Source organism: Mirounga leonina, unplaced genomic scaffold, assembly GCF_011800145.1.
Source record: "Mirounga leonina isolate KUSES-001 unplaced genomic scaffold, KU_Mleo_1.0 Mir_176, whole genome shotgun sequence".
NCBI lineage: Eukaryota > Metazoa > Chordata > Mammalia > Carnivora > Phocidae > Mirounga > Mirounga leonina.
Window position 1 is genome coordinate 35,251,538 of NW_023270454.1, and position 17,732 is coordinate 35,269,269.

The 17,732-nt window shown below is 33.9% G+C and overlaps 1 protein-coding gene across 5 annotated transcripts in view; it reads left to right on the forward strand.

The window, feature by feature from the left end:
• The window catches only part of LRBA (LPS responsive beige-like anchor protein), an 834,672-nt gene that overhangs the window by 750,194 nt on the left and 66,746 nt on the right, over nucleotides 1-17,732 (forward strand). For all 5 annotated transcript variants that reach the window (XM_035022918.1, XM_035022919.1, XM_035022917.1 and 2 more), the window contains one exon: nucleotides 1,875-2,042. In XM_035022918.1, coding sequence (XP_034878809.1) covers nucleotides 1,875-2,042 — 168 coding nt within the window. The remainder of the gene's footprint in view (nucleotides 1-1,874; nucleotides 2,043-17,732) is intronic.

Genomic DNA, 17,732 nt, shown 5'->3' on the forward strand with positions numbered 1-17,732 from the left:
CATTAATGTGACATGAGACTACAGTGACAATCAAGCAGCTTGCTCTAATTTGAACATATTTAGGGCTTTTGTGTGGAGTGCACTGCACACAAATTAAGACAATTGCTGTTTTTATGTGTCACTTTAAACATGGCCCCATTCCCCCATCCCTACCCAAGGCCCAAGTTAATGAAACAAACGTATCATTTTTGTGTGCAACTTCCATTAATAATTACTGAATTTTCAGATTAATTTTAAATCCATGTACTTAAAATAGGAATTTACTTAAAGTTATTACAAGCCTTTCTCTTTCTATTTCAAATAACATATGCAGCAGTTCTCTTAGCTATTTACTAAATTTATAAATATCATAAGTTTTGTAAGAGATGTCTAAAACAACTTTCACAGTTGAAGTTAGCTAAATATTTTTATTTCATTTCAGGTATACGTTGGAATATGAGAATTGCCTGGAGTTTTATTTACAGAATTATTTTTTACATTATATATAGTATGTGGTATACTGTGACATCCTCTTAAATATTAAAGGAAATATATTATTTGAATTCAGTTGTAAATATTTTTAATTCATAGGCACTTATTTTAGATAGGGACTTTTTTAAAGATTTTATTTTTTAAGTAATCTCTACACCCAACAGGGGCTCAGATTCACAACCCCAAGATTAAGAGTCACATGCTCCACCGACAGCCAGCCAGGCGCCCACATAGGCACTTATTTTAATAAAACATATACAAGTGTACACCTGTGAGCTAATAGGAATGTCTTTTGTCACAAGGTGGTTTATATCTTACTGGTTGCTTGCTATAGAGGTTATTCAATTTTGTTTTAAAACCAACAAATTTCTTTTTATAATATTGATGATGTAGCAAGCCACACCAAAAATACATCACAGCCATATACTTACTACACATAAAGTAAGTATTTCAATGAGCTACATCATCTGATACAATTTGATATACTTCAAATCGAGCTTCCCCATTTGAATTTTAGAGCTCTGTGATTTGAATAGCACTATTTATAGAAAATTAGTCCATAATGCTAAAGTTTTATGGTGAAATAATTTTGAAGAATTTTAAATAATACAAATCTGAACACTTTTATAAAAAGTATCTCCAGTTTTTAAAACTCTTTTATATTTATAACTTTATTAAATTCAGCAAACATTTATTAGTACTTACTGTGTTTTAGGTACAGTGCTGGTAACTGGGAAGGTAATGATGAAATTGGAAGTGGATTCAGCATTTCCACTGAATACTTGATTATATTCATTCATTATTTATTGGACACAAATAGCATCACATTTTTGATCTGGTTTGGTATTAATATCTAGAATAATAATTCAGTAATTATAATTCAGTAGTTATAAGTATGCCTCCAAAGATAAAATTTTTTGGCATAAAAACTCAGTTGAAATAGCTAAATAATTTGGTTATAGTTGTTGCAGTAGACAACAAAATGTTTATATCTAGAAAAATCATAAACATTTCAGGTGAATAATAAATGTGTAATGTTTTCACATGTGCTGTCCCAGAGTAACCTTTACATTGCATCACCTCCTTTCTTTGAAGCATAAATTGGGTACCAGTCAGGCCCTGAGTTACCAATATGACCAAAATAGACCCAGTCCTGGCCCTCACAGTGCTTAAATATTGTAGAATAATACTGACACGTAAGCTATCTAAAACAATTCAGCGTGACAAGTGCCAGAAAGTTTCTAATTATAAACAAAGGAGAACAGATTCTGGTGGAAAATAGGACATCAGAGTCAGTCTGTTCACAGTAAATTTAGTGTAAAACTTTACTGCTTGTTCTGAATTTCTCTATATTTTAAAAGCTGAATTCAGCATAATAATATGATCTGTGCCCTTTTTTTCAGGCCCTGGAGAGTGAATTTGTTTCCTGCCAGCTTCACCAATGGATTGATCTCATTTTTGGCTATAAACAGCTAGGACCAGAGGCTGTTCGATCCCTTAATGTGTTCTATTACCTGACCTATGAAGGAACTGTCAATCTGAATTCCATAGCTGATCCTGTGTTGAGAGAGGTAAGTTATCTGACTGGATCTCTCGGGTATCTTTAGACTAGAAGGTACTGGATGTCATCTTACCCATGCTTTCATTTTGCTTATGATGAAACTAAAAACCAGATGCGTGAAGTGACTTAAGTAGAATAACCTTTCAGTTGGTGACCTAGCTAGAACTTGAATCCAAGACTTCCCTCCAACAAAACGTTTGAGTCAATTATAAAATGAGAGCTTTTTCAGTTTGAACGCATTCAGGGATCACTAATCATGTTTATAATTTTTATAACTTTGAAGGCTACTCACTAAAGTATTAGGAAAATTCCATCTCATTTATGCATTGTAAGCATGAATCTATTTAAATGTGATAAAACTCATATATAATACATAAGTCTGTCTGTAATCATATAGAAGTTAAGAGGAATAGTTAAGTAGGAAGTTAAAGTTAAGTAGGGAGGAAGTCCAAACCTTTCCTATGTCATCAAACTTGGTCTTAAAAGTTATTGAGACTTGATTATCTTTGTCATTTATTTTCTTAGGTAAAACACTCAAAAAATGGTTTTGATAAATACAGTATTCACCAAAAAGTCTATGTATAGCCTTGATAATTTTTTTTGTATTTTTAATCTAATTATGCATCCTCCTAATGCTGTCATACATCATGTGCAAAAATTATAGGATTAAACAGATCACTTTAAGTATCTATACAATTTTAGAACAAGTGTATTTAAGAAACCAAGACTGATTCATAGACAATGTTTTATATCACTTTAAAGGAAACATTATCTGTGATGAGTAAGGCTTGCCATTTTTCACCAACATGTGATGCATCCCTATTTTAATTCTACTTATGACCTGGTATTTTGACAGTATATAATAAGGACATACTTAAATATATTTGCTGGTATATATTATTGTCTGGTTTATGTGCCAGATAACAGTACACAAACAGAAGCACCATGTATTAGATGTAATTTGTCTTAAATTGCACAAATTTTGAATTGTTATTTATCAGTTTAATTTAGAGCTGGATCAAATGAACTCGTAAAGACTTTTCTAATTTTTCAGTTCTTTGAAAATGTTCCTTACAAGGCCATTTTATTTTATTAGAGCAATAGCTGATTGCATGACACAGAATATACATACTTCCATATATGAAACTGAGGTTAGAGCAAACATACAAACAGTGTTACAAAACAGTATATAATTTCATTGTTAGAATAGAATAGCATAGGCCAGTTTCCTTTTTTAAAAATATTTGAACAGTATTACTTTGTTTTATAGATGTGCATAATTCTTCACCAAATACACCACCTATTTTTGTTTTTTTTTTTAAGTATTCGAGAATTTCTTTTTTTTTTTTTTAAGATTTTATTTATTTGACAGAGAGAGACACAGCGAGAGAAGGAACACAAGCAGCGGAGTGGGAGAGGGAGAAGCAGACCTCCCCACAGAGCAGGGAGCCAGATGGGGGGCTCAGTCCCAGGACCCTGGGATCATGACCTGAGCCAAAGGCAGACGCTTAACGACTGAGTGACCCAGGCTCCCTATTTTTGTTTTTTCATGTTCCCTTATAACTACTATAGGTGTAATTACTATACTGTATTATATACCTACGTAGCTGCTTTATGACTGAAATCACAGTATAGATTTGATTTTAGAATCTCCTGTTTTACTTAATATACCAGCATATTATTTTATATTGCTATATATAATTCTGTATAATTCTGTAATTTTAATTTTGAAATTCTGTAATACTCTGTAGAGTTGCTATGAAGATATACTTAACACTTTCTTCCAATGTGGGATCCTATTTTTTTTTAAAGACTATTGATATGTCCAAGGTGATATAACTATACCTTCCTTGTCAGTAAAGTTTATCCTGCATTTGCATGATAAAGGATGGCTCTTAGCCTTGTGATACTGCTAGTTAAAAAGTGAAACATTTAATTAGCACGTTGTTTATAGAATGTAATTGGTTCTTTGTTTTATGAGGTTTTTTATTCCCCCTTTATCTATTTCACCCATTCCCCACACTCACCTCCCCGCTGGCAACTACCAGTTTGTTCTCTGTATTTAAGAAGTCTGGTTTTTTGGTTGTCTTTTTTCCTTTGTTTGATTTTTTTTATTTTTAAATTCCACATATGAGTGAAATCATGTGATATTTCACTTAGCATTATACCCTCGAGGTCCATCCATGTTGTTGTAAATGGCAAGATCTCATTTTTTATGGCTAAGTAATATTCCATTGTGTGTCTATACCACATCTTCTTTATTCTTTCATCTACAGATGGACACTTGGGTTGCTTTGATAGCTTGGCTATTGTACATAATGCTGCAATAAACATAGGAGTGCCTGTATCTTTTTGAATTCATGTTTTCTTTGTTTTGGGGTAAATACTCAGTAGTGGAATTACTGCATCATATGGTAATTCTAGTTTTAATTTTTTTGAGGAACCTCTGTACTATTTTCCACAGTGATTGCACCAGTTTGCATTCCCACCAACAGTGTACAAGGGTTGTTTTTTTCTCCACATCCTTGCCAACACTTGTTATTTCTTGTCTTTTTGATTTTAGCCCTCTGACTGGTGTGAGGTGATATCTCATTGTGGTTTTGATTTGCATTTCCCTGATGAGTGATGCTGAACATCTTTCCATGTGTCTGTTGGCCATCCAGAAGACATTTGGAAAAATGTGTATTCAGGTCCTCTGCCCATTTTTTTTTTTAATTGGATTATTTGGTGTTTTGGTGTTGAGTTGTATAAGTTCTTTGTATACTTTGGATATTAACCCTTTTTTAGATATATCATTGGCAAATATCTGCTCCCATTTGGCAGGTTGCCTTTTCATTTTGTTGATGTTTCCTTTGCCATGCAAAAGCTTTTTATTTTGGTGTAGTCTCCATAGTTGAATTTTGCTTTTTTTCCCTTGCCTGAGAGGACATATCTGGAAAAATGTCCCTATTCTGATGTCAGAGAAATTACTGCTTATGCTTTCTTCTAGGAGTTTTATGGTTTCAGGTCTCACATTTAGGTCTTTAATTCATTTTAGGTTTATTTTTGTGATTGGTATAACAAACTATACACAGTTTCATTCTTTTGCATGTAGCTGTCCAGTTTTCCCAGCACCATTTGTTGAAGAGACAGTCTTTTCCCCATTGTCTATGCTTGCCTTCTTTGTCATAGACTAACTGACCATACATGCATGGGTTTATTTCTGGGCTCTTTCTTCTGTTCCATAGATCTGTGTGTCTTTTTGTGCCAGTACCATACTGTTTTGATTACTACAGCTTTGTAGCATATCTTGAAATCTGGGATTGTGATACCTTTAGCTTTTTTCTTCTTTCTCAAGGCTGCTGTGGCTCTTTGGGGTCTTTTGTGGTTCCATACAAATTATAAAACAGTTAGGAAAGAAATTGAAGATGACACAAACAAATGGAAAGATATCCTATGTTCATGGATTAGATGAACCAATATGGTTAAAATGTCCATACTATCCAAAGCAATCTACAGATTTAATGCAATCCCTGTCAAAATATGAACAACATTTTTCATAGAACTGGAACAAATAATACCCAATTTTGGCTCTTTGTTATTATTCTGGACTGACCACCTCTCTTCCTCACACACACTAATGATTTACCATATGGTATTTATAGTATAATGTAAAAGAGCACTGTCCAATAAAAATCACTTGTGAGTGATGAAAATAAATGGTCATTATATCTACACTGTCCAATATGGTAGCCACTAGTCACATGTAGCTATTGTGCATTTGAAATGTAGCTAGTATGACTGAAAAACTGAGTATGTAATTTTATTTAAGTCTAGTAATCCAAACTTAAATAGCCCATATGGCTAGTAGCTACCATATTGGACAGTGTAGATATAATGACCATTGGCTATCATATATCTTTGGTGACCATATTTTCTGAATCCAAATTCTAGGCATGTGGTCAGACAATAGGACAGTAAACATTTATTAAATTAACTTGGTAAAATAAAAATATTTGAATTTGGTTTTAGTCCATTTAGATATTAGATATGTAATTGAAATATATATATAAATTAAGTTATATTTTTCTCCACTTAAATTAACATTTTAGGACTTCAAATAATGTTTTGTAGTAAAAATGTAGCATAAAATTTACCATTTTAACCATTTTTGAGTGTAATTCAGTGGTATCAAGCACATTGTTGTGCAACCATTACTACCATCCATCTCCAGAAGTTTTCCATCTTCCCAAACTGAAACTCTGTATTAGTTGAAACAGTAACTCGTGATCCACCCCCCACCTGCCCTTAGTCCTTGACAACCACCATTCTACTTTCTGTCCCTAGTATTTTGACTACTGTAGGTACCTCATAGAAGTGGAATCATACAATATTTATCCTTTTGTGTCTGGCCTATTTTACTTAGCACAGTATCTCCAGTGTTCATCTACATTATAGCGTATGTCAGAATTTACTTCCTTTTAAGGATGAATAATATTCCATTGTTTGTGTATACCACATTTTGTTTATCCATTCATCTGTTCATGGACATTTTGAGTTGTTTTCACCTTTTGGCTATTGTGAATAGTGCTTCTATAAACATTCATGTATAAGTGTCTGTTTAAATCTCTGCTTTCAGTTCTTTTGTATATATACCCAAAAGTAGAATTGCTAAATTATATGATAGTTCTATGTTTAGCTTTTTGAGGAGCCACCATACCAAATAAGTTTTTAGTATTTATTTTTCAAGATCAACATTTGCTAAAGATTATTTAAAACTTTTGCTTTAAGTTTCCTTGGCTTCCTTCTCTTTTCCACAACCCCAAGTAGTTAGTTAATTATTAGCAAATTAAATTTTAACTGGAGAGTTTTCCACTCATCACACACAAATTTATTTTTATATTATATAAAAATATATATTAGATTCAGCATTCATTTAAAAAACATGGCCTATTATGTTCTAAGTATGGTAGGTACTCAATATTCTTGAAAGATAAATACAGTAGTTGCCCCCTTATCCGCAGGGGATATGTTTCAAGACCCCCAATGGATGCCTGAAATTGTGATAGTACCTAACCCTATATATACTATGTTTTGTCCTGTACATACATACTTACAATAAAGTTTATTTTATAAATTAGACACAGTAAGAGATTAACAACAATAACTAAAAGTAAAATAGAACAGCTATAACAATATACTATAATAAAAGATGAATGTGGTTTCTCTCTCTCTCTCTCTCAAAATATCTTATTGTATTGTACTCACCCTTCTTATGATGATGTGAGATGATAAAATGCCTACATGATGAGATGAAATGAGGCGAATGACATAGGCATTGTGACATAGTGTTAGGCTGGTATTGACCTGATGATGTGGCAGAAAGAGGGTCATCTGCTTCCAGACCATGGTTGATGACAGGTAACTGAATCCATTGAAAATGAAACCACAGATAAAGGGGGACTACTATATATTACTTCGTTACTTAGCACTATTCATATAAATATGCATAATTAATTCTTAAATTTTTTTGGATGTTATTAAAACAAATCTGATAATTTTTTATTATAGACATTCCATATCATAGTGCTAATTCTTATGATATAATGCAGTGTGATACAGTAGAATAAACAAACAAGCAAGTAAAGGAATAGACACATAGACATGAATTTAATTGCTGACCCTGATGCCTACTAGTTGTGTGACTTGGATTTTCCTGAGATTCTGTTTTTCCTCATACATAGAATTGGTATGAGTATGCCTACCCCTTAGATCAGATGGGGTATAATGCATGTACAGTACCTGGCATGGTACCTATCCCGTCATAAGAATCCATTAAATGTTGGTTCCTTTCCTTATGTTGTTCTCTGTAACCCTCTGGGTTAGGAAACACAACCATAAAAAGAGTATGAATTACTGATTGCATCACAGAGAGAACCTAAAATGCTAACAACACTAGATAGATTATCAGAGACTATTTCCCAGAGGACACATGCAGAGTTCATTGTAAAGTGAAGCAAGGAGAGAAAACAAGAATAGGTCATTAATTTATTCATTTTTTTAAAGATTTTATTTATTTATTTATTTAATTTGAGAGAGTGAGAGAGGGCACAAACCATGGGGAGGGGCAGAGGGAGAGGGAAAAGCAGGTTCCCTGCTGAGCAGAGAGCTCAACGTGGGACTCGATCCTGGGACTCTGGGATCATGAGCCGAGCCGAAAACAGATGCTTAACCGATTGTGCCACCCTGGTGCCCCAATTTATTCATTTTTTTAAACAACTTTTTACTACACCCAACTTATATAATAAGGTTAAAAAGTTGAAAGTCAAGTCCCTGCCCTCATCAGCTTGAGTTCATTGTCTAGTGTGGAAATATGGATAAGTAAACAATTATAGTATACTGTCATTAAATTCAGTATAGAGGTAAGTAAGTACACTGTATGTATGCACAAGGGTACACAATAGGCACTAACCCCAGACTGCCAGTCATGTTTTCTGGAAAATGAGAGGCTGCAGATTGAAATATAAATGAGAACATTGGGTAGAGTCATGAGCAAAGGGTATCTACACAGAACAAAGTGTATACACTTTCTGCACATAGGTGAGAGAGATCACGATAGGAGACTGTGATATATGTGCAATGAACCAGAGGTGACAAGGTGAGAGAGAAAGAGAGGAGCCATACCATAAAGGGCCTTTAATGCCATAAAAAGTAATTATAACTGCATTGGCATAAGGTAGTGGATTATAGGTTGAAGGTTAGCAACATAACCACATGTGTGTCTTAGGACCTATCTGAAAGAATATGGAAAAGATAAGAATTGAAAGGTACCCACTGGATTATTCTGAGTTGCTGTGTGATCTTACAGAAAGTAGCTTAGAAGGTAGAGGACTGTGCAGTGGATGGGACATAAGCAAGTAAACACAGTGAGAAAAGGAAATAATTGAAGGGAGGATAATCATTTTATTGAGATATAGTTCATATATACAATTCACCCATTTAAAGTGTGCATTACAGTAGTTCTTAGTATACTCACAGTTTTACAAGCACCACCACAATCTAATTGTAGAACGTTTTTATCACCACAAAAAGAAACCCATACCCCACAAGCAGTCACTCTGAGTTTTTTTTTTTCTTTTTTAATGGGTAGATATTTGACCATGTTTCTGTGATAATTGGAAAGATCCAAAAAGAGGGAAGCATATCAAACATACGTGAAATAAAGCATGTAATAGACTACCAAGCTCTATGAGGAACAAGAAGGGAACAAAATCCAGGCCACAGATAGAGATAGGCACTGGACAGCATGGAACAATACTTCCTTGTCTGAGATTAGAGAGTAGAAGGTTACCCTGAGGACTGGTTTAAGTAAATATGCATGAACGAGGGGGAAAGACAACAAGATTAGGAGGGTTTGTACCAAAGGTGAGATAGTATTTATGGAAATACCTAACATAATAATGATGGCTGCTTCATAGATGCTCAGTAATAAATGATTACTTTCTTTCCATTGCTGTTCTCTGTTCTCAACAGCAGAAAAGTAGGTATACAAAAAAGTTGACTGGAGAAGGGGCGTGTGTGTGTGTGTGTGTGTGTGTGTGTAGGTAAATATATATGGAAACAGAGAGAGATGGGGTTTTACCATGGGAGTATGGTGGAATATATAAAGAAGGATTGAAAGTGGAAGGATGATTGATGAAATTGTTAAAGGGGTGCTGTTAACTGGTACAAGGCTGGCTTGGATAGATGGGAAGGGGCTGATAAATTGGGACAGTTTATCGTTTCATTCACTTATTCAACAGGTAATCATATTGTTCAAAGTACTAAAAATACAGAGATGAGCTAGAAAGTCAAAGTTCCCTCCCCTCATGGAACTCACATTCTAATGGGGTGCATAGAAAATATGCAGTAAAGATTAATGAAGAAAATAAGACTAGGTAAGGGGATACAGAGTGACTTGTGAATAGGGCACTACTTCAGAGATGTTGCTCACAGACTGCCTCTCTATAAACACTGCTTCATTCCTACTTTGAGATTGGAGTAAAGTATACACAGTGACCCAGGAAGGCAGCTCCTACTGCTCTAACCCTGGCCCGCCATGTGTCTGTAACCCCCAGGCCTGGACAAGCCTCTAAGTCTTGTCACAGCCTCCTGCTAGTTGTAAAGCTCTCACTATTGCCCTCTTCCTCTTTGCTCCCTACCCCATCTCCAGGCTATCTTTTCTTCAGAATCTTGTTCCTCTAAGATGCTTTAACATCTCTAATATTAGTAAATTTGTGCATATGCTTGACTTATATTAGAATGTTATCTCTGTAAGATCATAGTAATGGGACCACAATAGATTTGTGTTTTTCTAGTATTAAAAGCAAACTAGACTTATTTCTGTCAGTAACTATAGTTTTACTTATTTCTGTTCACTACTATATATTTAGTTTAACTTGGAACACACAGAGGCAAGTTGTTTATGTACAAGTCATGTATTTACTTACTACTTCGGAAAAGCTTCATTTCTCTTGAGAAAGTTTTATTCTAGAGTGAATGGTTAATACATATGGCATAGTAAGTGATCATAAAAATAATCTCTCTATAAAAAAAGCACTAAACGATAGAAATAATAACCATAAGAGGGGGAAGAGTAATCAGAGAAACAGCCTGCAGCACATTAAACTTTTATGTTGTTTTTAATTTTTAGAAAACAGCTGGGTTATCAATATACAACTATGTCTACATCTGCATATATCACACACCAGAGAGAAGTATTTTTCAGGAAAATATACTATTTTTTTCAAATATCTGTGACCTCCAACTAAAAGATATATTCTTACCCTTAGCTGTTTATTCTGACAGACCTCTTTGCTCTTTATTTCTGTCTCTTTGATACTTTTTCCTTTTTCTCTACCTTTACTATTTTTCAATCTGTTCTATTTTCCAGCATTACATATATTCTCTTTTTTGTGCATTTTTTAAAAATTGAGGTACAATTGACATACACATCATATTAGTTTCAGGTATATATCATAATCTATATTTTTATGTCTAGCTAGCATCTGTCACCATACAGAGTTTTGAATTTTTTTTTCTGTGATGAATACATATATTCTTTCATGGACAAGGTACACATAAATAAAAGTGGTTATTTTCTTATTGTTGATTCTGCTGAATTTGGTTTGACTTACTCACTTCTCTTCCTTTAAACGACCTTATCAAATCTTTCTAACACCATTTCAGAAAAACTAAAGTCAAGGAAAGAAGAAATTTAAAAAGAGAGAAAAATTATGATACTTGAACTCAGGCTCAGATATGAGTAAGAATAAATATTTATATTTTTATTAAGGAGAAAACCCTTCTAAAATCCAAATTCACAAAATAAATATGTGATGAATTGAATATTAATTATACAAATAATTTTTCTTTTCCTAAAAATGTAACATAAGTATTTTCCTTAGATATTTTCTTTAAATATATTTAGCATATAATTTTATTTACAAGCATAGTTTCTAGAACAATTTTATATTCTTATCCAGAATTCAACTATCAGTTTTAATATAAATGGTATTTGCTATATCCAAAAGTTGAGAACTCTGTTATCTAACTGTTAGTGTAAGACATTTCATTGATCAAGTTTTAGTAGGTCAGAAATAAGTTTTAAAATTTGTATATACAGTGATGTGCTCTGACTGAGTTGTATACACTATACATAGGAGCACAAAGGAGGAAAAGCCAACCCAGATTAGGGGAGTAATAACTGCCTAAACATAATCCTTAAGAAATGAGTTAAGTAGACAAAGCAACAGAATGGGTAGGGGATTCAAAGCAGAGAGTACTAGATGTGGGAAGGAGTATAGTATGGCTCTATGACTGGAAAAAACTATGTGGTAGGTGGGGAAGGTATAGGAAGTTGGTGATCAATAGCAGCTAAGTTGATGGTACCTCCAAAACATATTTGGAAATAATTTATGTCTGTCTATCATTAATCTAAGCCACCATCATCATCTCTCCGCTGTCTAGTCTTAGTAGACCTGGTCACCCTTTTCTGCCTACAGTCTATTTTCTACACAGGTGCCAAAACGTTATTTTAAAAATGCAAATCAGATCAAGTCAGTCCTTTACTTAAACCTTCCTATTTCACATTAACCATAGAATAAAGTCCAATTCGATCCACATGATCTGGCCCTTGCCTACCTCTCTGATCTCAGGCCATGCTGTTCCCTTCCTCATTCGTGTGTCCTGCCATACTGACCTTCTTTCTGTTCCTGATCATGTGACAGTTGTAATTGACTTCGCGCCTTTTTATGATGGTTGTTTTCTCTGATTATTCCAGAGTTTCACATGCTGGCTCCTTGTCATTTATTCCTCAACTTAAAGGTCATCACTTCAGTGAGGGCTTGCCTTCATACATGCAATCTAGTTATCTTTTTGATACTAAATTTAATTTAATTTAAAGCTAAAGAATATGGTATAGATGATACAGATTATTTGAAATCTGTTGAGACTTGACTCACAATGGACATAGTCAAGTTTCATAAATCTTTTATGTATATATTTGAAAAACAATGGGTATTTTACAGTTTTTAGGAGTAGAGGCCATTTTACAGTAAGACAATAATGATGTGAGGATAATTAGTGAATGTGATTTTTAAATTATTAATATTAGTTATTCTGTGCTATATTGGACCTTAAACTAAGCAATTCCATACTGCTATTCTTTTTTCAATTTTTTTATTCTCTTTTTATATTTTTTTTTATTTCAGCCCATTAAGCTACCAGTTCTTGCTTCTTGTACTATGTCAGGTATATCTGTCTTTTGGGCATCCCTCCTCCTATTCTATAATTCACTGTTTCTTAGATGCTATAGCCTGAGAAACCAGATCTGATAGGACTAAATTAAAGGAAAAGTAAATAGGTTTTGATTACTTTACCGGATACATAAACATAAACTACAGTAATCAAGACAACATGTTCTAGTGAAGGAACTGAAGTTCAGTAGAACAGAATAGAGCTTCCAGAAATAGACATATTATATATGAGCATATATGATAAAGGTGGTATTTTAAATCACTGGGAAAAGGCTATCTTGTTCAATATGTGATGTTGGGACAGCTAATTGTTTAGAGTATAAATTTACTTAGATTCCTGTTTCATATCTTAAAGTGAAAGAAATGACAAATGATTTACAATTATTTGTTTGGAATAAAGACTACGTTACAAATATAAAAGATGAAACTGCAGAACTTAAAAGATAATGTAGGTGAGTAGTTTTATAATCTTGAAATGGAGAAGGCCCATTTTATAAGTCTAATACCAAAACCAAAAATTATTAAGGGAATTGATGTATTTGGCTACATAAAAGCTAAGTTTGTATACATCCAAAAAACCAATAAATAACAAAATTTAGGAACAGATAATTCACAAAAGATGAAATATAAACCATAAATGAAAAGTAGTTCATCCTTACTAGTAATCAGTGAAATTCAATTTAAAATGCAACATTTTTGCCTGTTAGATTTTTTAAGATTAAAAACAATGAAAATCCTAATGTTAGTTAGAAAACAGATATTGTGAATCTCCAGTTTTTTTCTTCCACTCCTACTGGGAAAGGGGCCTGTTTTCACCTTAAAATCTCAGAATAGTTTCTGACAATTAAAAAAATAAATAAAAGAAGACAGCCATTGTCATATATTTGATGAGGATAAAAATCAATTTAATCTTTATAGCAATCTGTATCAGTTTTTTAAAATATTCATGCATTATTTATATAGAATTTTAACCAAAGGCAGTAATTGAAAAAGTATACAGAAAAGTATGTTAAGTTGTATAGTTTTTCATAATAGCAAAAGAAAAAAAAAACGCACATAAATGTCTAGCAGTAGAGAACTGTTTGAATAAATATTGGTATTTCCATACAATGGGATGCTATACATCACCAAAATATTGCTATGGAAATGTATTTTGCCATATTACAGGGAAAAACATGTTAGGAACGTATAAAATACAAGTTTTAAGTGTGTATGTAGGCATAAGGACAAGTCTGGAATTATAGACCTCAAGATATTTATATGGCAATCTAACCAAAGATGGTCATTATCTTTGGTTAGTGAGATCATGGAATTCTTTCATTTGCTACTTTGTGAATTCTGAAAATTGTTTCTCTTTAAAATCAAGGAGAAAAAGCCAACCAGACTGTAACTCTTTTTCTCTTCTGAGGAAGAAAAAGTCTCCTTTTGGAAATCTGAACAAGTGAAGCTTATCAACATGAAGATAAGGATACTGACTTTGCTTTTGGATATTTGGAGGTCTTTTATGATTACTTTCTGGTTTTTTGGCCATGTTCAGTGTTGCCAGGATTGTGATTTTGTATAATGATCTTCATGTAACTTTGATAAAGATGAAGGATTTACAATTTCTTAACTTTTTCTCACTCAGAAATCAGAGTACCTCCAATCGCTTATTTTGTTATTTGATTCACTGAGCTATGATTTTTTTCATACATTTTAGCAATTTGAGTTTATTTCTTTTCCTATCATATTTGAGGAGGACCAAAAAGGTCACTTCTACTTTTTTTTTTTTAATTTTATTTTATTATGTTATGGTAGTCACCAGTCACTTCTACTTTTAGGGAAAATATCTTAGATATATCACTGTTAATTGGAGTTCTTGTCATCATTTTCTAAAATCAAGAAGGCTTTGGCCCAATATTCATGAATTCTAGATCTCTGGGTTCACTACTTAGTTGTGGGTGTGGGTGTGTGTCTACAATTAAATAGTTATATGAAGGGCTTTAAAAACATATTCAGCAAAGCAATGCATAATAACTATAAAAATTAAATAATTCAGAATTATAAAGTAAAAGAGTGGAAAGCCCCATCCCCAAATTTGTACGTTGTTAATGAATACCAGAGTCACATGCTAATGTCAGTTATAGCAGTTCCTATAGGATGTGGTTTGATATATACAGAAAAAAGCCTCTGCCACAGAATCTTTCACCTTTTACTGATGCTTAAAACTCCACTATTCGAGATAATTTGATTACACATCTTTTTTTTTTTTTTTTAAGCAATCCTTTCCAATCATTCAAATGCTCCTTGTGCACAGGATTTGCTACTAGGTTTTGACAAAAGGGGAAGTACAGACATAGCACAGGGTCTGAGCCACCACTGTGTAAGGAGGGCAGGGCGAATCCCGAGGCATGTGAGAGGTTGGAAGAAGAGGTGGAGAGGTTGAAAGGCAGAAAAATACATTGCTCAGGAAGGTAGATGTTGCTCAGGAGCATTAATATGAATAATATTATCTGTGCTTTGTCATCTTGCACCTTTCCTCTGGAAGGGTCATTTTCTCCTTTACTTTTCAAGTAAATACACTGTTACTTTACATTTATGTAAGTTCAGAAATTAGTTCTTAATTTCCTTTTGAAAACGAATCTTGGCTCTATGTACATAGAAGGGCAGGGAAGAGGAGGAGGAGAACCATGATATTGCTCAGATTAAAGAATTATATACAGTGGGTCTCATAATGTGAAAGTAAAGTCTGAAAAATTTCCCTAAGTTATGTTTAATGTCAGTGGTTGGTTTTCGCTCTTCCAGATTTATCCTTCCAAATGCTGTCTTAGCAACACATAATCCCTCTGAGAAGGTCTGTTTTCCAAACGCAGCAGGAGCAGTGTGTAAGTTTACATGACCCCAGTTTCACGACAGCGGTAGCAAATCAGATATCTTATCCAAGGAAAAGCATTTTTGGCTTAGAATTCAATCACTTTCATGGTGGGAGTCAACAACTTGTTTCAGCTCTAACACTACTGCAGAACACTGGCCGCAGTGAATCTTTCAGGAAGCATAAACACAATTGGTATTTATAGCATTGTTAACATTTGTTAAATAGTTAGGGGAATGTCTGTAAGTCTGTTTTAAGCAGGTGGGGCAGGAATCTTTGTTGTGACTGCAGTGAGATTTAAGAGTAGGACAATAAGACAACACGATTACTCCGGTTGTAGCAAGAGAGTAAATTAGAAGTATTGAATACAGTAAGTTAAGATTTCATGCAGCCACAATTCAGAGTGTTACAAAAATAATTCTGAAGTATCTCTGGCCAGAAGTGTGTTACACAGATGGCACATTTGACACAGTGCAGGGCAGGAACTGTACAACGAAAAGCCAAATAAACAGTAAGGATTAGTCAAGTTTTAATTGAAAACCTACATAAAAAATACCTTGAAATTATGCCAGACTTTCTTGTATATCAAAACCATAATAATAAAAGTTTCCCTTAGTCAATTAAATGAACATCAAAGTTGTCAGCAAAGCGAATCTTTGTATTTTGCTAGTTATTATTGCATATTGCAGTCTTCTTAAATAGGTATAGCTAAATTACGCATGCAGGGATACAAAGCAAGCACAGGGTATTAATACTTTTATGAATTTTTTGCCCTGTCAACCACCCAGGGAATCCAGAGCCACTCTGTCATGCTGATGATTTCTGTCATGAACCCGTTTACTTCAGATACCATCTTCATTCTAAATTGAGAATGTGATGGGCGCCTGGGTGGCTCAGTTGGTTAAGCAACTGCCTTCAGCTCAGGTCATGATCCTGGAGTCCCGGGATCGAGTCCCGCATCGGGCTCCCTGCTCGGCGGGGAGTCTGCTTCTCCCTCTGACCCTCCCCCCTCTCATGTGCTCTCTCATTCTCTCTCTCTCAAATAAATAAAATCTTAAAAAAAAAAAATTGAGAATGTGAAAAGTAGTCTCAAAGCAAGTGACTGAATTTTGTTCTCTAAATTTTAAACTAAATATAAGCTTCTAGAAAGGGTAAGATGAAAAAAATTGCATAGATTTCAAAAATCTATATAAGATTATTTGCAATTATGACAGATTTCTAAATGTCCAGAATAGCAACATTAAAAGAACACTGTTAACAAAGATGAGGACGTTTACTTAGAATAAATCACTGTTTTGAGTTTTCATTATTGGTGCAAAAAAGCAACAGAAATTCTATTAGTATTTGGGAAATTCTTGAGTCAAGTATAAATTTTTTAAATGTTCAGTACTATTAAACTATGTTCTAATGGTAACTTTGTCGTCTTACCCCTCTCTGTCCCTGCCAGTACCATGTAACTGGAGAGAGTGTGTTTGTGTGTATGTGTGTGTGCATATTGTCTTTCAACTCTAAGTTCCTCGAGGTCAAGGATCATGTCATCTGATTGCTCACTGTACCTCATTTCATTATTCTTACACAGTGGATGTTCCCAAATATTTTTGAGAAAATAGACCACATGATTTTTACCACATGAATGACCAAATGACTGCTTCTTTCCAGGACATAGTTTAAACATATTTGTCTGGTTTTGAGAAATAATTTAATGTTCTGAATACAGTAAATTAACTCTTCTGATTTTTCTTAAGAAATTTGCCCTACATTTTCACTGTTGGCCTCTGGCCTCTCAGTATTGGCAACCTCTTTGAAGCAACATTTCACTTATTTTTCTAGGCAGGCTGCTTTATCTACTCATTTCCAGTAGCTAGAGATGGAGGTGTTTTGAATGAGCACATCAATGTTCTAGACAGAGATACTGTTTGAAATTATCCATGAACACAGTGCTGCTGAACATTATTGAGTGACGTTTGTTTCTCTTCGTTGTGTCTGCTCTGACTAGCTGGTTTCTTTCAGATTGGCAGCTGGGATTATGCTGCAGTGGATGGACAGCTATAAGAAGTGGAGATTGTAGTGAGGC